A 22951-nucleotide genomic window follows, 5' to 3' on the forward strand; every position below is an offset into this window, starting at 1 on the left:
ATAGCAAAAGTGTTTCGTAATTTGCATTTCACGATCGGGTGAGGTTGCGTGGCGAGAACGTTTCAAATCCAATGTCAGATTCCCTGATAATGTGTTGGATCAATAGTGATATAACATGTTTGCCACAGGCCTGCATGCAGACACTAAAGCATCCTATTATGTTTTTTTCTAAAAAAAGAGAGTCGTGTATTTCGCTTGATTTGGCCGTTTAAAATAAGCTGGGAAATGTTTCGTTGAAATGGAAGGTCCTACTTACAAACAAGCTCATTGTAGGCTGAACTGTTGTTTTAAAAGATCTGCAAAAGAATACATGAGTTGATTAATAATTCATTCATCATACAAATGAGCTCCTACTGTACAGCTTGTTCTGAGCTTTGGCTAACAAGTGCCCAGCATTCTCCGGCAACAAATGAAAAAAAACCCCAAAAACTTGAACCATTTGCCCTCCTCCCAACTCTTTTCCCCATCCCACTCCGAGCCAAAGCTCCCTTCGCTCCCCCGTGAATTTATTGGCGCTAAACAACGCGGCAACGGCGGCAACCGCGATGATGCCTGAGCTACGAGTGTGGTTGGAGCGGGGTGGGGTGGTGGTGGTGGTGCCGGTGGGGGTTCTCGCCCTGTTGTTGTGTTGTGCTGCCCCGAATTCACGCACGCGCGAGCCGTATCAGCAGCTGCCAGGACAGCGCAACCGCCCGCTCACTTCCTAATGCACGCCGACGTCCAGATCGTGGCTTTTCTTTCATTCCTTTTCACTCCCACCCCGGAGAGCTTAAGCTTGAGCGTTAATGCACGGTCCACAGACTACCGCAAGAGAGCAAAACAACTAAAAAAAAGTTAAACAATGACAATCGTTTTTTTTTTTGGGGGGGGGGGGTGGGACTAAAGCACACACAAAGCTCAGCTCTATTGTCTTAATGGGTTTGTTTTGGTTGAAATCTAATGCTAAAGACGTAACGTGGCTCACTAATGAAAGGGGCTTTGCAGGGACTCAAATGGCCTCACGTGGCCCAGGAGTGCTGGTTCTGTGATCCGTCACTCCGCCACACTTGCTCATTCTTCCTAATCAGAGCCCAGGTACTGTTATCTTCCCATGGCAGTTCTTCTTCGGCAAAGTGTTCTCATCACGGGACATAATAATTTATTTCTTTTTTTCTCTCTGTCAGATATATTTTTGGTGTTATGTTCCATGTATCCTGATAGGCAGGAGGTACACTTGTAATCAAAACATCGTTTTAAAATGTGTAATGCATGCAAAGGAGAAAATGTTAAAGGGGATTAGAAATCAGAGACCCAGACTGTGATGACAGCCTTCTTATTGAAGAGGTGATTATGGTCCCACATGTCTCACCCTGTCTCCTCTCCAGCAGACGCGTCACAACAGGCCACATGACACACGGCTTCGACATGTACAATGGCCCTCCAAGAAAAGTGTACATGTACGTCTGAAGTCTTCACTGAAGCTGGACGATGCCTGATCAGGACGCACACTTTGTCAAGCTCAATGACCGTGGTTGTACCGTACGGCTGTCCAATTTGTTGTATACACCACGTGGTACAACCCCGAGAACACGTTGAGACATCTATTGAGGATTTAACTTAATGGGAGAGGAAATCAAAGCAGCTGGAGAAAACACACAAGACAAAGATCCCCTGTATAGCCTTAACAGACTGTTAGGGCAAGTGCTCACCCATGAAGGACAGCAGATTTAAAGCTCCCCAGTGACGATGTTTTACCCACCGCAACAGGTACTCTTTTGAGGCTGATTCGACCGAGGAAAGGCCCCAGTACCGGTTCAGATAATCGTCACTGGTGTTGGCCGTGAGCGGGAATCGAACCCGGGTCGCCAGGTTCGTAGCACAACACGCTCACCGCCACACCACCGCTCCCCACAGCACCCAACGCTGCCATCTTCTGGCCACCTTAGAGCCCCCACACCTACAGCACCTGGTATTCCCTTACAGTCTCCCATCCAAGTACGAACCAGGCTCAACCACCTGCAGCATAGCTTGCAAGATTCGACAAGATCGGGGCACATTCACAATTGCTGCAGATCATTTACCAATAGCTCAAGCACATCATGCGAGCAAACAAACACGAGAGAGAGAGAGAGAGCGAGCGCGCAGCGCGTGGAACATTCAGCAGCCAAAAACACAATATTAACTCGATAACACAATATTAACCTCCTGCTTACAATGCGTCCCATTGAGGTGTGTTTGCCCACGTGAATGTCGCTCTGGGGCCACAGCAGGCCCCGCCACGGGTTGTGTGGCTCCGTGTTTACTGAGCGTGCCGTAGATTAGCCACGGCGGCGACAGCCGCGACGGGGATGGAGTTTTGAGAGAGAGGGGAGAGGAGAAACAAAAAGGAAATGCTCGGGTGGTAGCTCGCTGTTGGTTTTAGGATTTAAGCGCCATTGCCTCCGCTTTGTTTTTCTAACGCTTTTTTTTAAACTCCCTCTCTATGCACACCCCACCGCCCCGCTACACCACCAAACACACAAAATAAAAAAAACCCTCCACAGCCTCCTTCCTCGCCGCCGCCGCCGCCTCCTCCTCCTCCTTCTTCTTCGTCCTGCAATTAAAGCGCCCGTCCCAGCTGAGTGGAGCTCAGCCGCTTTGTTTGCCGGAGTGTCCAGTGGCTGGCGCGCGTCGCCCCGGTCGCCCCCACACCCCGCAGCCCTCGCTGGGGACGGCGCACTCTCTGAGGCTGCTCCCCACCGTCCCTCTGCATGACTGACTCTCTATTCCACCCGTCTCTCTCTCGCGCTCCTTTTGTGTAACAAAAAAAACCACATTTTTTGGGGGGGGTAAAAGTTAAAGTAAAGGAGGAGGAGGAGGAGGAAAAAAAACACAGGCTAATGCATTTTCTTTCAGGCGTATGACATTCATTACCTCGACCGCCGCATCCAAAGGGAAGAGTACAGATGGGGAAACTGATGTTTTTGTTTGTTGGTTTCTGTGTCATTAAGCAAACATCTGGCTTGACCACCTGAGTGTGAAATTGTTGTTGTTTGCTGCTCTGCGTCTACACCATCCGTACGAGGGAAGAATAAGAGGAGAAGGAAGAGGCAGCACACAATGGCCAACATTGGATGTGTCGTCTCTCCTTCTGTTTCGCGGCTCGGCGTCTTTCGTGAACGCCGATCGCAGCCGCGTGCAGTGGCACATCGCGTTTGTGTTGCCCAGCTTGTACCTGTTTCAGGGATAATTTTGACGGGGCATAATTATAACCCCGCACAGACGGATGAACGTAGACAGAGTGCCTCACATTTCAGCCAAAACCTAAACGAGTGCGCGCATGCATTTTGTGTCTCCCGTGGCTGGGCTTTTACCACAACATTAGAATAGTGCATCACTTATGAAGCAACACTTAATTGCTTCATCAGTTAGAGTTCAAATCAAGCGATAAAACAACCTTTTGAAAAAACATCACCATCTTAAACATGTGTTTTGTTTCATGTAATAACCCCTCTCATGCATGAATTGTTAAAAGCAAAAAGCCAACCATTTTTACGTTAAATTTGAATGTAGGAGTCAAAGGAATCCCTAAATATGTTCATTTTCTGTTTCCATATAATTCCACGGCAGTCGTAGAAATCATAGCAGTCCACCACAGTGGACATGATGTATTAGGAGGTTTAAAACATAGCATGGAAGTTGGGGTGGGGGGGTAGAGGATTGGTTGAGTTTGTTAAAGAGGAAAAAAATCATTCTGCACAGACACATTGTTACAAGACTGCAGTGCAGGCACAATGGATCTGGACTCTGGCTTGGGCTTGTGTGCGTCAAAAGGAGACTAATTGACCTATTCTCTGTCTGTCAGGTCCCATTCAGTGCCTGGCCACTGATTGATAAACTGGTGCGTGAGAAAGGAGATGCGGCCTGCATCATCGTGTCGGGCCATGGGTTAGCGATGTGAATTGCTTGGGGAGGCAGGGGGGGGGGGGAAATGCGTAAAAAGGGAGACAATATAAATTCCGATTAATGAAAAAAAAGGCGCGTGGACTTCTTTGTCTGCAGTTATGCGAATTGATTCATTTGGCAGATTTTTTTGTTACTTGTTGACCCTTCGCTGGCCTATATTTGACCTTTCGGAGAAGTGCCATACACTTTTGTATCGCCATATGTGCCACATGAATATCGAGGGACAACAATTAGCCCTTTTATGCCTTTGCACAGGGACACATTTTATCCGCTGATACTTTTAATGCCCGAGGATAGCTGGCTAAAAAGAAAGGCTCTTTTTCACTTTAAATTTAGTTTCACCATCACCACTTCTCCACTTTGGTTATAATTTATTACTTTGTTTATACATACCTTCGCGGGATTACGCTTACAGCAAATGGAAGGAGAGAAAAAAACCGTGACCAAATCCTGCGCAAAGCTTTAGCGATGCTTAACGTAATTAAAACTGATTCCCATTACACACAAATGATGAGTAACAATGACCACAGCAGGAAGGAATGCTCACGCTTTCTGTGTGTACGATAAAAAAAAAACGTTCAGCTGGCAGACCGTCCTTCGCTCTAGCAAGCGTAAAGAAACGGACAACCAAACTGTACCATTGGCAAGTTTTCTAAAATAAAAAAATGCTTACACAGTTTAATGAAGTAGATTTTGTGCAGTCATGCATTGTGCCCGTTTAGCCACGAAACAAAGCTCACGAAGTCACATTAACTCCGAGGGCTGCTTTATAGAAAACGATCTAGCGTGCTGTTAGTGCTCAGAGTTTGTTTAAACATTTCATGAAGATTGTTTGTGAAATTATTTTATTTAAAAAAATTATCCCGTGTGTACGTATATTCATATTAAACAGGATTGTTTATTCTCCAGTAGGGTTCATTATTGTGACATTGAAACACTCTCGACCAGTGGTTATTAACCTTTATTGCAGCCTTGCACTCCTTTAGTTCTCAATAGTAAAAAAAAATGTATAATGTAAATAAATACCTAGGTTTGATGAAACAAAGTAGTTGTATTCTTGGTTCTTTCGGTAAAGTCACGTAGAAGGGAAACAATAAAATATATAAAACAATACAATTCTCACGACGTTTTGACTGCAACACAAGCAATCATCATCAGGTGTGAAAACCGCAGCAAGAAAAATTGAAGAAAGTGGCGGGTTTTTATTTAACGTTAGCACCACGTGAACAATCAATTAAGACCCGAAATGGTTTATCAAATCCTTCCATTTCGGGTCTTAATTGATTGTTCACGCTTACGGTGGCTTTCAGACCGCATCCATTATTTCGTCTCCCCCCTCCTCTTTTCCGAACATAGATGGACTCGTCCATCTGAACAAACCGTCAAATCGCTCTCCGTGGTGCTAACGTTAAAAAAACCGCCACTTTTTTCAAATTTTCTTGCTGTGGTTTTCACACCTGATGACGATTGCTTGTGTTGCAGTCGAAACGTCGTGAGAATTTTTTTTAATATTTTTATTATTTTATTATTATTTCCTTTCTACGTGACTTTACCGAAAGAACCAAGAATATCAATCCCTGCAGTCACGAAAGCTTTAAATCAAAAGTAGTTGTACTTACATGTACGTGCCCGTGCTTAATTTGTGTTTCGATTATTTATCTTCTACAAAAGAAAAATGGCCATGTCTCGCACCCCCAGAAAGGGCATCTCGCACCCCCGGTGAAGAACCACTGCTCTAGACCATCATCCCTCTGGGGGTCTATTGAATAGGGAACCACTTTGTGGGGGCAGTCAACTGTGATTGTCCTATGGATAGAATTGCACCCATTTTAGGAATGTTGAATTCCCATCACTGGCTCAGGGCTGTAAACGTGAGATGAGGACTACTTCAATGTTCATTTGAGCCAAAGGAGATCATTTTAAGACATATTTTGTAATACTCTGTAACATCATTCTAACATATTCATGGTCTAATGTAATCAGTTGGGAAAAAATAACGGAGCTGAGACGCACATTTCCTTGACAAGCAAAAATAACATTAGATTGACAATTTCAAACGACAAAGAAAACAGGGTGTGATAACTGAACCTTAATAATTATCTATCTCGTGAGGAATATAATTCTGAGGCTGTAAACATTTCCAAAACATGGCAGATAAAAATAAATTTGGAGAAAATGTGCTTACTTGCAAAATATAGATCCTATGACCTCTCATCGACTTGATTATCAAGAAAAAGTAATGAATTCATAGACATTATGATCAAGACGAGCCAAACTAAACAAAAACATGTTTTGTTAAGAATACTCATAAAAGAAATGCAGTTTTGTAGCTTCAGTTTATTGCCGTTTATTTTTGACACAATGAAAACTCAGCAAAATATCTCTGAGATAAGAAAATAACTTTCTTGAAATGTTGCATTTACTGGTAATTTATTCGCTTGCTTCTTCATTTTATTTATTCCAGTCGTTTTGTTGTTTACGCACCGTCTAAAAAGAATTACAGGCCCTGTTCGGATCAGCGCAAGTCTTTGGCATGCAGGGCCCACCATGACAATGCAGATTCATTCCGCAAAGGCCTCGTGTTTTCAAGAAGTTGGCGATAACTTGAAAAAATGTTCACCATCCATTAAGTCGCATTACATGAACAAACTCAACGTATCTTTTAATGGACCACTGCTGTCCAACTTGCTGCCTGTCCTCACCCTGAGCTGTGTGAATAATGAGGACCCAGCCTTGCTATTTTGTTTCGTGTCTACTCGGGTTGCCGCGACATTGATATGGATGCGATGTCAAATTTCACAATATGATGATCATGGCTATATCGGTTTCCAATAACTTTATAATTTAATTTCATATATTTTTGATGTTTTTGTGCTTTGCTGTAAGTCAAGTAAAGGTAAGGATTACTTAACAATTCAACTGAAGTCTACTCAACATAAGATTGCTCAGAGTTTTCTGTTTATTGCAACCATATAATATAGAATTCTTACAGTATACATGCTCTTAGCTCTTTCGGTAAAGTCACGTTGAAAGAGCTAAGAATATGAATTACTGCAGTCACGAAAGCTTTAAATCAAAAGTATACATGCTGTCATTTACACGCAAAAATTAACGGAGTTTCTACTATAGTCTGGGATTATTTGTAATGCAGGAAAACAAGCAAATATAATGGGTAATATATCTATATTATTTAAAGTTAGAATTGTTACTATTATTGTTATTTTCAATATATGATCAGGAAATTTGAAAATGATAAAAAAAAACATATAAGCAACAATAATCACGATATAATAATATTTAGCAAAACAGACGATATGATCTTATTTCGTTCCCTCAAGTGGGGCTGTCTAGAGCTCCCTCTACTGGAGGCCCTTCCACCAGCAGTGGCACGAGCGAGCAATTCGCACTTCACTTATCAGGTACACATCCGAAATATCAGTGGCGTACACTGGACCACAGGCATACATGCATTTCTAAACCACCCATGAAACCATTTGTTTTTTTCTATCAACCTGATGAAGCGCTACCCGTATATTAGTTTGTTTTCTTCATGCACACACGCGTGTGTGTGTGTGCATGTGTGTGGGCTTAGACTTTAGACCTCATTATTTACTTGGTAGCAAAAAAAACACGATAACAATTTCCCAACGCTCGTGTTTTTTTTCCGTTACATTTCGATAATACTATTTTGGCACCAGTGGAAAAATAAAAAAAAGGTCTTCGTCAGTCCCCGTTTGCCCGCGCCTCCTCTCGCGGTCGAGATAACGAGGGGGGCCACCTATGAATGAATGAATTAATGCATACAGAGTAACGCACTGGTTTCACTTTGTTGTCTTTTTAAGCGAAAGCAACCAAACGATGCACATGTTCACACAAAGATCCCCCGTATAACAGGCTGCTGACTGTCGGGGCGTAAGTGCTGTTAGCGAGCACCTATTAAGGCAGACGTGGCACACCAGGGGGTGTGGATGGGTAGCCGAACACCTTTGTCTCCCCATTACTGATGTTTGCACACTGCACCGGATACTCATTTAAGGCTAAGTCGACCCAAGGGCGATTCAGGAATAGTTAAAATATTCGCCACTGTTATTGGCATTGAGCGAGACTTGAACTCCAGTCGCCGAGTTTGCAGCGCAGTGCTCTAACTACTGCGCCACCGCTCCCCGTGTACACGCGTACGGACACAAACATTAACGTACACACCTTTACATGAATAAATAACAAAAGCCATCATTCGCCACAAAGTGACGGTGATGTCAACGCAGCAGTTGTGCCAGGGTAGGTGCACTTTGAGGCCGTGTAAAGTGTTCATGGCTCATTGACAGGTCACCGGACAGACCCGGGTGTTGTGGACGAACAGACTGAGATGACTGGCACATGCACCCCACCTGTGCGCCCCACACTGCCATAATTACTGACGAAAGCATGCACACACACAGAGCATGACGTAAATACATGCACAGATTATCAATGTACTGTTATAGAATTTTGGAACAAGTACTGTTAGCACGTAACTATTTAGTATAGTGTAGCACACGATGGTATATTGTACCTGGCATCACCTATGTCCACATTTGTCTCCGAAGATCTGATGTTAGCATGTTGCACTAGGTACTCATTTAAGGCTGAGTGGACCTAGTGGAGGCCCAGAACTGGATCAGATATCACTTGCCACTGGTGTTAGCCAAGGGCAGGATTCAAATTCAAGTCACCAAGTTCATAGAGAAGCATGCTAACCATTACTCCCCACACACACATAATCACGTACATAAAAACATACCACCAGATACATAAATAAAAATACAAAGATTCCCTGTATAGCCTTTAACAGACTGTTAGGGCAAGTAATGTTGGCACCGATGAAGGACGGCATGGCATACGAAGTGGTGGGTGTCCAACACCACGCCCGGCCGCCTTTGTTTCCCTAGTGCTGATGTTTACTTAGATGCGCACACACAATCACACGTGTAAACACACTCACAGCGTCATATATACAAACACACAACATGACACACACAAAAAAAAACACACACACAATGTTAAAAATAACCGTCTCTCTCTCTCGCTGCGTTGACAAGTGATGCATGGCTGTTAGTGTTTGCACATTTGGCGAAAAATAAACAAATTAAAAACAAATCATCGTGGTGCCATCCGCAAGCGCATTTCTGCCTACATTTGGAAATGTCAGCTCGTGGGAAGATTATTTATTTATTTCCATTATTTTTTCTCGAGTGACTCCGTCTCTCGCCGCAGTCGGTCTCATTTCCCCTTTAATTAGGAGACATCTGGTGGCCTTGGCAAACATCCATTTGGACAGCAGACTTTAATTTTCACGTTGAGAGGCATTTACATTGTCACGCCTTTCAAGCACGATTACCACGACGCCACGTGGGTTTACACAGCGTGCGAATGACCGGGGCTCTCACCGGCTACTGCCGGCAGAGTGGCTGTGTTGTTATGAACCCAGCAACCTGCGTTCGATTTCCGCTCGCGATCAACACCAGTGACGATAATCTGAACCGGTCCTGGGCCTCCCCCTAGGTCAAATCAGCCTTAAATGAGTACCTGGTGCGGTGTGCAAATATTGCCGCTGGGGAGAGACAAAGGCGGTCGGGCGTGGCGCTGGCCACCCACCCCCTCGTGTACTGTGCCGGTCTTCATCGGTGCTCGCTACATGGGGAACATTTGTGTTTGTGTTGTAACGCAGCACAGCAAAGAGTGGAGTTCGTACCTGTGCTGACCGCTTATTATTAGCTGACCATGCTATATTTAATAGACCATGGTATATATACATTTTTTCCATTATAAAGTACGTATTAACAAGAATACGCTTTAATTATCTGGTAGAGCTGTGTCAGAGTGGTTAGCATGCTCGGCGATGAATCCAGCCACCTGAGTTTAATTCCTGGCCATGGCTGGTGATATTGAAACTGGTCGCTAACTTACACTGACCAGCGTGGTGAAGTATAGTCAAACAACAATTCATACGACTGGCATGGCATGGAGAAGCGGTCATCCAGAAGTGGATTGAAAAGAGACCGTAAACTATCATTGTTATTCTAATTTTATTTATCCAGGAAATTTCGCTGAGTCTTATGACTCTTTTTCAAGAGGGTCCTACATTGGGATGTTTGACAATTTCCACCGATGTGCATTAAGGCATGAGAGAGGAAACCGGAGTGGCAAAAAAAACCACGTGAATTAAGCATTAACAATCAAAGCTCCGCACAACTGGATTCAACCCATTTCTGGACTGCCATCTCCTGGCCTCCTCACAGTCGATTTCCCACAACGAATGGTATTCCCTGCCAGTCACTGATTCACGTAGTAGCCAGGCTCAAGCCTGCTGCTTTATCTTCTGACATCTGACAAGAATGGGTGCATTCCGCGAGATTTAGTCACAGGCAATATGGAGGTGTTACAAATCCAAAGGTCAGTTGAATAAACTTAGCCTCATAGCACCTTAACCGCTGATAGGGGTAACCGACGAACCGCTGATAGGGGTAACCGACGAGCCACTGATTGTGCAAACAGTAGCCATGTCATTGCGAGACTTGTCGTCACCAGTATAGCATGGCTGTGGGGTATTCAGGCAGTGCAACTGCAACGGGACCCATCGGTCAGAGGGGGCCCTAGTGGTTCAGAGGGGGGGGGGGGAATTAAACAGGGGGCCCCATTCCATCCCTTACTTCCGGACCTAATGCCAACCAGGGCTTCGCCACTCGCCCACGCCATTAGAATGTGGAATTTCCACCGCCGGCTCAGCCCTACTAACATAGATGAGCGCTGATCAAATGTTCTCTTGAGCATGGGTGGCACTGTAACTTCACTTTGAAAGGAGAAAACTCACCGAATGACATTGGTTGCCTTCAGCGGGCTTTTAGGAAGGTTAAATCCCTGATAGCTATTTAAGTCAATATTCTCCTTGTTGGGGAGCAATCAGTGATCTACCAGAGCTATGGTTATATTTATAGTCTTGCAATGAGCAAGCTGAGCAAAATATGCATGTATAATCAAAATTTAATTGATCATTATATATTGTAGCTCACTAATGATAATAATATCTTTAAGTCATCTGTCTACTATCTAAAACACATCGGTATTTATCGAGGTATATTGCAGGCTCTCTATTAGATTGACTTCAATAGGCAATACAACATTTTAACGTTCCAAATATTAGGTGGCTGGGTAGCTCAGAGGTGAAAGAGATGCATTGGAATAGTTTGGAATCTGACTTTACCGAAAGAACCAAGAACAGGTAGAAATACTCTTTGTTTTTTTTCGCTGAAGTCACGTGACTTTACCGAAAAAAACCAAGGAGTATGAATCCTTGCAGTCACGAAAGCTTCAAATCTAGAACAGGCAGAATCCACGATAAAAGAGGGTTTACAAGTGTGGCGAGCCGATCGTCTCAGCCTGGTCTAAATGACTGTACAAACAAAACTGCGATATTAAAGTTGGCTTTGAACTTGGTTTTTAAACTTTTGCACGTGGTCAAATTCCAGCTTTGACATTTTTAAATAATGGTTGGATTATCATGCAACAAACAATCCCGTGGCAAAATCACACACCTGCGCACGGTAGAGTATATTGTCTCTACCGCTGATGCAATATCTCGTGACAAATTCTGAAATGCCATTTAATTTATTTGAATCATTTACAGCCCATTGGCAATCCCTTCTGGATGAACCCTTCCCCATGCCGTGTTACTTGTGGGGGTTTGTTTAACCATAATTAACCACGTTTCCCAGTGCGGGTTGCTGGAGAAAGCAAGCCCAGGAATGGTTCAGATATCACTCGCCAACTGATGTGAGCCCTGGCCAGGAATTTAAATTCAGGTTGCCGGGTTCATAGCACGTTGCGCTAACCACTAGGCCACCATTCCACCACGCATTAATTGCAACTAGATATGTACGATGTGTTGTTGACAGTGTCTGATAGACAGCGGCGAGATGGAATGACAAACGCCACTTGTGGTGAAGGCATTTAAAGGGTGGATTCGCTATTGGGAGGCGGTATTTTTTCTGTTATTCTTTTTTGGCATTCATTCATTGGTTTGGAAGGAACATGATTGATGTGAATTCAGCAGAATGGGCCCATCTATTCAAAGGGAAACCCCCTATTAAGGGAATTGCAGAGCCATATGCTTGAAAGTGTCTAAGCCCGGTGACACATGCAATCATCATTACCTCTCACTTTTACTTTCGGCGATAGGAGCAATTTTTGCAATAATTTATTTTCTTCACGACGTCATCAGAATCTGTTGAGATGTTTTATTTCCCAAAATTTGGGGGAGGCCAATTAATGTAACGCACAGCTGCGGGCGATTGTGCGGCGCCGCGTTTGAACTGGGTTTCAGTGAAATAACTAAAAACACCGAAATAGCCACACACACGCACACATGCATATGCACTCGCATGCACACACACAAAATAGAGAAAGACCGGGTGGGGGGGGGGGGAGCAAAGCAAGCGAGAAAGAAGTGGTGGAAGGCAAAGAAGAAAAAAAAGGCAGAGTGCTTCATCACACACCACCGTCTTGCCGGCCACAGACGGACGGGGCAAGTCGCACACAAAGGCTGTCGTGTCCCGAATGGGCGCTGGGAACCCCAGCACCCACCCAGTCTCAAGGCGGGCCCGGCCACTCGGTAGGGCCTCACATTGTTCACAGCTTGAATGGGCCCCCCACCCCACCCCCTACCGCCAGCCCTCCGACCGTTCAGCCACAGCCGTAACCCCTCCCCCTCCGCCAACCCGCCAGCTCTCCCTCTTGTCTCTCTCTCGCTCTCCCTCCGCCGTAACCTCTCGATCTCGGCTCCCTCCTGCCAACGGCTCCGCTTCAGCGAGGCTTTGCCTACCACCATTAAGGTACAAACGGCGCAGAGACGTTATCACTTGTGGCGTACATCATGAGTCGCCTTGGGTAGGACATGTTGCTGGAAGGGATGATGGCAAATGCTCACGAATAGAGATTAAGTGGCAGCCAAGCAATGGAACACTTTCGCGAGGTTTCGTCCACCGAGGAGACGGAGCGATGAAATCAGCTTGTGTGCAGGTGCTGGGTGGATCAATACATCGAAGGATCATGAGAAATGGTGACGCATTGGGGAGGCATTTATCCAACAGTGGATTGATCAAGACTGATGATGATGATGATCGTCATGGGAAGAAGAATATCTCACGACTGGAAGAGCGTCGAACTATATTTCAAGCGCCTTGAGTGAAGGTGCTCTGTAAATATAAATTAGATTAAATGTAAATGCAATGTGTTGAGTTGTCTTATTATTAACATAAATGGCAAAAGCAGGGCACAATTAATGTCCCGGGGAGACGCACACATTTCGCAGGGCAATTTCCTCAAAAGGAGAATGATCCTGGGAAAACCAGGACAGGTGACAGCCCTACGAATGATTATCATTATCAACCTCTGTACCTGATTGCATCTTATTTATACTGGAGAAATAAATAACAACATGTAATTACTGACCCTGACATTTTGCCAAAGTAAAATATAATAACGCTGCGTTAAATACAAAATTTTTTTTATCAACATTTAAAAAAAATTCAAGACACCCACCCATCTCAACAAAAGGACGATCCTGGGAAAATCAGGACAGGTGGCAACCCTCAATTCACCCTTTTCATAGGATCACCAGCCAGTGTCTTCTCCCTGTCGGTCCTCCATCCTCCACTACCGCACCCCCCATGCCCCCCCCCCACCACCACCGCCCAAACATCACTCTGTGCCTCTGTGCACCACCTCGGCCCGACCCTCCAGGCCAGCGTGGGGCCTCACACCCCGGCACAGCGGGTTCGTTCTGCGTCGCCGGAGTCTTTGAAGTCGCCCTCGCTCCCTCTCGTGCGCGCGCGCCGCAAACTCCTCCCGTTCACCATTCGGGGGGCTGACACTTATCTTTGCGATTCTTTTTTGTGTGCTCCCTCTGTTGCCTCCTCTTTCTCTTTGCATTCCAAATCTATTAATTACAGATAAAAAGGTGCCTCTTTTGATGTGGCATGGGCTTTCATTGCCAATGTAGTTTTTTTTTTACAACTATTTATGAATATGTATGAGATATCTTTTTTCATTTCTCCCTTGGCGTCAGTTTGCAGTGAACGTGGTGTGCAAAACGAATTCCTTGCACATTCGTTTCAGCTACCAGCATTGGGAACAGACATTTCCATAGATTCTACTCCAGAGATAAACACCAAAGACCATTTAACTTGGTGTTTCACGTCCTCCGAGCAAGAGAGAAATGTTGAATTTCTTATATATTGATTTTCATTGTAACTTTGTTCTCCAGCTTTTTACAGCCCGTTCGTTATTACAGCCCGTTATTAATACGAATATAATACAAAGATGTATATCCATCATATATAGATATATCCTTTCAAAGCAAGTGTCATTAGCGAGCACCTATTAAGGCTGATACAGTGTACATGGAGGTGTGATGAGCATCTTACCCATTTTTTCTGCCTAGGGACGATATGATATGTATACACTGCGTCAGCTAATCATTTAAAGACTGAGTCAACTTAGGGGAAGCCTGGGATTGGTTCAGATCATATTTGTCACTGACATTAAACATGGCCAGGAATTGAACTCAGGTTACCGGGTTCGTGTAGGAAGTGTATTAACGACCACCCACAAATGCGCATACACACACACACACAAATGCACACATACATGCGTCATTGCACCCTCAGCCAGCTCACGTCCCCAGCCCAATAGCAGACAAGGTAGTGGATAAAGTAGGTTATGAGTGCAACGGTCAGGTACATTCCAGCTCACAGCTGAGAGACTGTCGGTTATAGCCTCTTCAACTCCACACCTATCCCTACCCTCTCGATCACCGTCCCCTCGCAGTCTTGCGCTTTTACAGCCGTGCACAGTAGCCGTGCCGCATTTATCTACGTTCACGTTTACGAGCCAATCTTTAGGACAATTGTGGCCTTTAGCCCTCAAGTCATCTGCCCCATAGTGGCCGATCGGTACCACCGAGGGGGTGACGAATGCTAACGATGATTTTCTCGAATATTTTTACCTTTAAAACACAAATGAATATGGCAACAAGGTCACTGTGGTACAGGTGTATGAGAAGAGTGTGCTTAACTAATGATCCTAGAGCATATTTGACAGGCGATATAATTTTTTTTTTTTGGGGGGGGGGGTGTAATTTTGAAATGTCTTGTAGAATATGAAAGTAAAAAAAAAACGGGGTATCGCTAACACAGACGGAATATGCTCGAAGATGTCTTGCCCGTGGTGGACGCCGCTCATGGTGGACACGAGTAGCATTTTCCTGCCACAAGTGCTACCAACCTGCCGCCCCCTTAGCACTTGGGCCACTTGGTGAAAGAAGAGGAAGGAGGGAAGGAGGGAAGGAGGGAAGGAGGTTGACCTTAACCGACAGACCGAGACGATGCGAGGGGCTCCATGCACACGGCTTCGCCGTGGAATCCACTCGCCCTCATTGTCCGCGCGCGATGCAGCGTTGCTCGAGAATGGGGCGGCAGACGCAGGTTTATCCAGGTGCTTGAACCGTTTTTTTTTTGCGGCGTACAGGAGGCGTCTGTTTTCCTCACGTCTGCAGAGGGATGCCTGTAAAATAGTTTCTGTGGCATTCCTCCCGCAGCTGCAAATCAACACACCGCCGGTACTGGACTCGGCACAGGTCACCGCAATCAGTGGGTCCACCAACAGTCCAAATTAATGTGAAAAAGCGTATATGGACCCCTGTGAATTGATTCAACGGGGTGGCGGTGCAGTGGTTTGGTAATCGCACTGTGCTGTGAACCCAACGACCAGAGTTCATGTCCCTGCGACGGCTAAACAACAGTGACGGGCGATGAATGAAGTGGTCATTGGCCCCCTACCCATCACTAACCCACCTTGACCGGCATAGCGAAGGATAATGAATACTTCTTATTGAAACAACAACAACCCTCATGACTGCCACGGCATGGGTAGCCCTTCATCCAGCAGTGGAATAACAGAGGGTGGAAAGTTATGAACTGACGTTGCTTATTGTAAAAGTCCCCCACCGTATCCCCCGACACCAGAATCCGGTTTGGCACGCCCAGTGTTGCCACTCCTTCAAAGTGACACGATGAGTGGAGAAATAAATCACATTTATTTCAAGGTCCGACAAACTACTCTGAGAAGGGTTGCAGGCAGGTCAACAGGTGGGTCCACCTGCAGGTCAACAGGTGGGTCCACCTGTTGACCTGCCCCATTCACCGCATTCCGTATGAAGAAGACGAAGACATAAAAAAAATAAGATGTTTTTTTTTTAAGAAAAATGAAACTCAAGAGAAGATGCACGTTTTCCAGGTGTGCATCGGAGCCGGGAACGGCAGAAACGGACGCGTCAGCTCCGTCTGCAGCAGCACCACCTTGGTTCTTGAGTTACGGGGATCAAGGGGGGGGGGGCCGCGGGGGCAGGGGGGGGGGGGATCGTGAAAAAACATTGCGCCGTGGCGGCGCATCAAAGGCCCTCGTGTGCACGGGCAAGGGTCAGGGTGACACGGTGCCGTTTCAGGATCTCGTTTTTGTTCGCCCTTCCGCACAATAAATTGTGACAGATCAAACGGAACGACTGCCTCCCCAAACTCGTGCCCCCCCCCCCCCGGCCCAACCACCCCGCACCCCCAAACCCCCCCCCACCCCTACCCAACATCCCCCCCCCCTCCATTTTTCTCTCCCCTCTTTTCGCAGAAAAATAAATAGATGAAAAGCGGATGGGGCATGCAAAGCAGGGCATTCCGTTAAAGAATTGCGTTTTACATCAAAGGAGGTGCAGTGAGACTTTTTTCTTCCACCAGCTCCGTGTTGTGGACTTGTTTGGACTCGGATCAAATATCTTTCCTCATTATTACATTAGGCACACACACGGTTTTTATTTTTTATTTTATAGTTTTGCAAAAAAAAGTATGCTGGACCCATTTCTGTGAAAACAGAGTGCCAGCTGAAATCGTTTTTTTGTTGTTAATATAACTGCGCATATAAATTGAAACGCAAAATAATGGCGAGATTATGGGCAAAGCTGTCCTTTCCCGATGACAAACTTGAATCACAGGGGGATTAAATGTACGAAAGTGACCTTTCAATATCACTTCCTCCACTCCACCAACGTAACACAGGACATATCCCTGCATATTGATCTCACAACCAGGGATTCAAGTTGCTCCTCTCTGCTCCAAATTAGGTGGCGTTGCATTAATCCTGCTGTCCAGGGGAATCGCAAGTTTAGTCATAGTCACCGTCATCATTAACGATCCTTTAGCATCGTGTGGGTTTTGGCAGCTTGGCCGAAGGGACCCGGCTGGTTTTCTGAGGTCGAACAAGTTTCTGTAAGCTGAACACAAATGGTGCACACTTTGAGCGACTCTATTCGGTTGGTTGTCCGTGGTTATTTTATATCCAGCAATCACACGGAACTTGCTCCGAGGGACCAAGAGCCACAGCAGGTTGAGTGTTCGCCGCATAAGATGCGTTTACTCGCCGGGTGAATTACTCAGTGTCCAGTTCAGTGTTTGTGCGTGTGACCCAAACCCACGCAATATGAACTGGGTTAAAAATCCCTTGATACGCGGCTTCGTTAAAACCAAAAATATGCGCAGCAGTCGCCTACAAAAATTGCACGTGTACTTTTGTACGACCAATTTGTAACTGCATTTTTTAAAAGTAATGCCAACGTTTCCGTCACCTGCAGCGCACTCTGGTGTGTGTTTAAATTCCATTTTAGGTTTAATGTGAGACGTCCAAATTTTGGATCGTTTTCAGGGTTCTGGGGCAGCAGCACTGGGCCCTCTTGTCTGACAGTCCGGGCAGTGGTGCGTGAATGATCGTGCGAGCTGATGACATCACGACATCCGAGCCCCCGTTGCTTATCGCGGCACGGTAGAGTGAAGGACGCATGGTATGCCGAGTTAGCATGGCCAGTGGTGACGGTGCTGGCCCATTAATAACAATAATAATTTCGTTCTTTTGGTATTCACAATATTCTTAGAGCACAAGGCTATCACGAAGGTGCTATGTTTCACAGATGAGTATAGCGTGCAGTAGTTTTCAATGGGGGCCCTAAGCAGAAATTAGTTCTGGGGTACTCCCCTTTCAATCTGTAAAGTCTTAGAGATATGGACAAGAAATCGCGAAGTAGTGAGATGAGAGAAATGTTGAAGAAAATAGGGATTCAGTGAGATGAGAGAAATGTTGAAGAAAATAGAGATTAAGTGAGATGAGAGAAGTGAGATGCAAACGAGATGGGCGCGAGAGAATTGCTTGTTTATGTTTATTAGATCGTTATGTTTTTTAGGATTTTAATTTGAACTGATATTCGATGCAATGTCAATTGACACCCTGGCCACCCTTGCAAACGAGACGTTCGATCAAAGGATTACCCTGGCGAAATTTGTTTTGCTAAAACCAAAACGAGCTTGCTTGGGGTCTTAAGCTTTTACTTAGTTTATTTATTCCTCGTGTCTCCAGTGAGATGGGGCTTTGCTCGGTTAGGACATCTGCAGGGAACCAGGAAGCAGTGAAATGCCCTCGCATCACTCTGCAGCGTAGTCGGCTTCATCCGTGCAGCTGCGCATTCGGGTTCACCTTGGAACAAAAATGTTGCCTTCGCGATCGTTAAAACAAAAAAAATCACCCACAATGAAACTAATATCATCAGATCTCGAGATTTAGTTTGGTTAGTACTTGGATGGAGAATACCACGTTATGTAGGCTTAAAGTGGCAGGAGATGGATTACGTGGATCGATTATTGAATCAATCTGTGTGGATGTCCATGTGTTACCCCCACATTTGCGGGAGTATCCTTTGGACACTTCAGTCGCCCCACAGATGAATACAAGCACACCCCTTTACAGAAATGGTCAAACATCCCAAAGCAGGAATACCATGAGCATGCACTTGAGACTGAGGTTTTCCTGAGTAAAGATTATTATTCATCTTGTCATTATTATTATAAGGAATGAGAGCTTGATGCAGGCATTGGATTGACACCTTTAGGATTGTGCATGTTAATATTGTGGGTTCATGTTAGCTTCATATCAAGATGGGAAGCCTCAAAGCTTTAGTGACATTAATGAAGAGCCCGATGTCAACAAAAATCACTGCCTGGTATAGTCAGTTTTATATAGAACATGAATGAAGAACAAATATTGGTGAAATATTACTCTTATTTTTATTTGAAATTTGAAGGATTAAGTCAAATATGATGATGGTCATTCTCGTAAGAAATATGAGAGCCTGATATCCGCATCGCCATGATCACCTTTGGGTTTATGAATTATAACATTGTCGGTTCTTTTCAACTTAATATAGAATTCAAACGTGAAAGCTGCAGTGACGATAGTTAAAGGCCCCATATGTAGGTAAAGGTGACCTGCAATTGCTTACCGACACTTTTGATCGTGGAAAAACCTCCAATTTTACACGCTGGCCAGACAACTTTGAAGAAGTTGGAATTACCCACAACAGTGCTATATATATATTTCTGTGTGTGTGTGTGTGCTATGGTTAGTGCGCTACGCTACAAACCCGGCGACCCGAGTTTGATTCCTGTTCGTGGTCAGCATCAGTGACGATTATCTGAACTGGTTCTAGGCCTCCCCTAGGCTTACTCAGCCTCAAATGAGCACCTGGTGCGGTGTGTAAGCATCGCCACTGGGGAGACAAAGGCGGTCGAGTGTGCTCCTCGCCACCCACCTCTCTGTGTGTGCCGTGCCGGCCTTCGTAGGCACTGCTAGCGAACAGCGCTTGTCCCAAGAGTCTGTTTTTATCGCTACACGGGGGGGGGATCGTTGTCTTTCCTTCCCCAACAGACGAGAGCGAGACGGCGAAAACCGAGGCCTCGCAGGCAGAAAATGGGGACAGGGCAGCAGCAGCAGCAGCGGAGCGAGAAGCCGAACTCAAGCTGGGAAGTGAGTGCCGTTGGCGACGCTGGTGATAAGCACTTTCCCACCCAGCAGTCGACGAGCTCTTCACCTGTCACGCAGACAAACCACGGTTTGAACTGTACTCTCCTAATGCGACTGCATACTTTGAGGTTTTTGGGAGGTTTTTTTACGTTTTTTTTCTTTCTCAAAAGAAGGTAAAAACCAGCCCCGCTGTTCAAAGTACGTGAACTGACAGCGAATGCATTCGCGGTGTCAAAAAGGCGTCTGACGGTTGTACTTTTGCGCATGAAGAAACATTGTCATAACACTAATGTGAACAAGGAAACAAATGCGTAACAAAGTTGTAAAGATTTTGATTTAAAGCTTTCGTGACTGCAGGGATTCATATTCTTCGTAAAAAAATATATTTGTATTATTTTATTGTTTCCCTTCTACGTGACTTTACCGAAAGAACCAATAATATAAAGTTGTAAAGGTTAGAGGAGTAATTTGTCAAGTTTCAACAAAGACGTCTGCTGTTCGTCTGCCGCCAGATACAACAAAAGTCTGGGGAACTTTGGCTAAAAATACGAGTTCGATATTGCCAAAACACAATTTGCTTGGAATCTGTTTTTATTGTTATATGAAAAAACACAAAGTCTTTTTTTCTTTACCAAATGTAACATTTCGTAAAGAAAAACTGACCACAGTTTCCATATTAAACACATTTCAAAATGTGTAAGCGGGACTTCAAAACAAAATCAAAGTAATCTTGCCTACCCAGGCGTGTACCCCTAAAGTACACACCCACCCGCCTTCCCATTATGACTGTCCCACTTCCAATTACTTAGGTGAATTGTTCACACATGTTCAGAAAATGTGCACGTATCAAATCGAGCCAACGAGCAAATACATTCCCAACGCAGATTTTTTTTTGCATGAACAAAAGTTGACTCACTTGCAGATTTTTTTTTTGCATTGTACTTCCATGATTCCGCATCTATGCTTCCTGGACCTCATCCAGCAGTGGATTGACAAAAGAGCCGTACATGTACACATGCAGTATGCAATTAGTTCACGTAAAAACATAGCAACCACCATAGCGTCTACATAAATTCCAAAATGCTGCGGAACATAAGGGATTGTGTAAAAGCACCTACACGAATTTAACATGTTTACACAGCCGCTTGTCATCCAGGCGCGATCTTCCGGGCTGGTATGCATGCGTGTTTAGCACTTTCACCACACACTGCTGGAAGCACCTTCAGGAGTTGACTCGAGTTGATTCACCCCACGGTACTGCATGGCAACCCCTCGAGAGAATAACGAGCTCAACAAGCAAACCAACCTGTCAAAGCCACACTTGGGTTGTTGAAGCGACCGCGCCAACAAGGACAGCCATGGCTGGGTGCCAGCGCTTCCTCTGTCTTCAGTGGCCAACGCTCCCCGTGTGTGTGTCCCCGCCCTCCCCCCCACCACTACGCAGCCAAGCCCCGCTTCACGCAGCCGTCGCGCATGCGGCGCCGCGTGCTCGCCCGCCCCGCGGGAAGCTCCGTGCGACTCAAGTGCAGCGCCAGCGGTGAGCCGCGGCCCGACGTCGTGTGGCTCAAGGACGACCGGCCCATCGCGAGGCCCACCCCAGCGGCGTCGTCTCACATGGCAGGTGGGAGCGGCGACGGCGCCCGTCGTCGGCACCCACACCGACCAGCGCCGGATGAAGCTTGTGCGGGGCCTGTAGCATGATGTTATGAAGGGGGCACTCAATAAATAAAAACACGTAAATATTCAAGCACATAAATGTTTAACTCGCACGGTAAAGTAATTGTATTTTTTTCATTTGCTATACAGCCAGATAATACGACAAATCGCTAACCTTAAACACCCAGTCGTTCGTAAAAGTTTAAGGCAGTATAGTACTATAGTAATAGAGCAAGTGCAGAATCACTGAATCGGAATTGATAGCTTGAAAGCATTTAGCGCGGGGCCCTTGAAAGTGCGGGGCCCGTAGCTACTACTACATATGTAGTAGCTACTTGTGCTACTGGGATAAGCCGGCACGGACACCGACACCAGCACCACCCAAAAACACCACCCCATGACGTGCAGCACACAACCACCAGTACGAACACCAATCACCACCAACAACCGGTATGAGTGATCCCACCGTTTGCGGAAATGTTTCCGTAGCTCGTGACATTTTGTTTAATGTCCGCTACACAATTCAATTAATTCAATGAACTGACGATTCAATGCAGGGATCAATACATTGAAAGTCTACTTATCCACTTATGAATACTCAGGGTGTTTCACGACCAATATGATGATGACGATTATTATTCACAATTGATTTATTTTGGTCGAGATCGTGTCGTCAGTTTTCAAACATTACTCTCCACCACCCCACAGAGACAATCAAATCACGGGGACAAATATGCAGTTGGATTTGGGTTTTTTCGGCATCATGGCATGTTGCAAAGCAAGCTACATTCCGACACTGATAATGAATCACCGCGGTGATGTTGGTGAGTACTTTGAGTGGTTCCTATTGTCGATGTTTATCCTCACAAATGTACTCCTGATATCCGCACATGTTGAGACGATGATGAATTTACTAACACTTCTGGATAATTCCTCTTATCCCTGTAAATATATCCATAACAAGTAAAAATGAGCTTTTCCAGAAAGTTATATATCGGTGGATATATCCTTCACAAGGATGAATGCAGCAGGTAGGAGCATGAGTTGGCCATCAATTTCAGGTGACGCCTCCGATCTTCTCCAGAGCAAAGATAAAGCAGAATTTGTTAATCACGATGGTGCAGTATTTTCTCTTCATCTGCAACACAGATTTTAATATTATAAAGCGGCGTTTGTCAAACGCCAGTCCTCACGGGCTCCCATTGTGCAGATTACCGACCATTGGATGGGTGCAATGTGTCGCGGCTTGATTTGCCTCCGAAAGGAACAGATAAGATTTGTTGAAATATGCACCATCGGGGCTGGAGGGGTGTCGTAAAAACCGGAGTGTAACAAACAATGTTTATTATTATTATGAGATCGGCACGGCTAGCGGGCTGTTCTCGACTGTTTTGTCAATGCACTGTGCGTGTGTGTTGCATGTGCCCGTGTGCGTGTGTGTTGC

The 22951-nt window shown here is 45.4% G+C and overlaps 1 protein-coding gene across 1 annotated transcript in view; it reads left to right on the forward strand.

Moving 5' to 3' along the window:
• The window catches only part of LOC116941292 (fibroblast growth factor receptor-like 1), a 102631-nt gene that overhangs the window by 64199 nt on the left and 15481 nt on the right, over positions 1-22951 (forward strand). Inside the window, exons 4-5 of the mRNA XM_076066339.1 lie at positions 19756-19854; positions 21296-21472. Of these exons, the coding sequence (XP_075922454.1) occupies positions 19756-19854; positions 21296-21472 (276 nt within the window). The remainder of the gene's footprint in view (positions 1-19755; positions 19855-21295; positions 21473-22951) is intronic.

The sequence above is a fragment of the Petromyzon marinus genome, chromosome 11 (genome assembly GCF_048934315.1).
Source record: "Petromyzon marinus isolate PM22_M1 ecotype Great Lakes invasive population chromosome 11, UKy_Petmar_22M1.pri1.0, whole genome shotgun sequence".
In the NCBI taxonomy this organism is placed as follows: domain Eukaryota; kingdom Metazoa; phylum Chordata; class Hyperoartia; order Petromyzontiformes; family Petromyzontidae; genus Petromyzon; species Petromyzon marinus.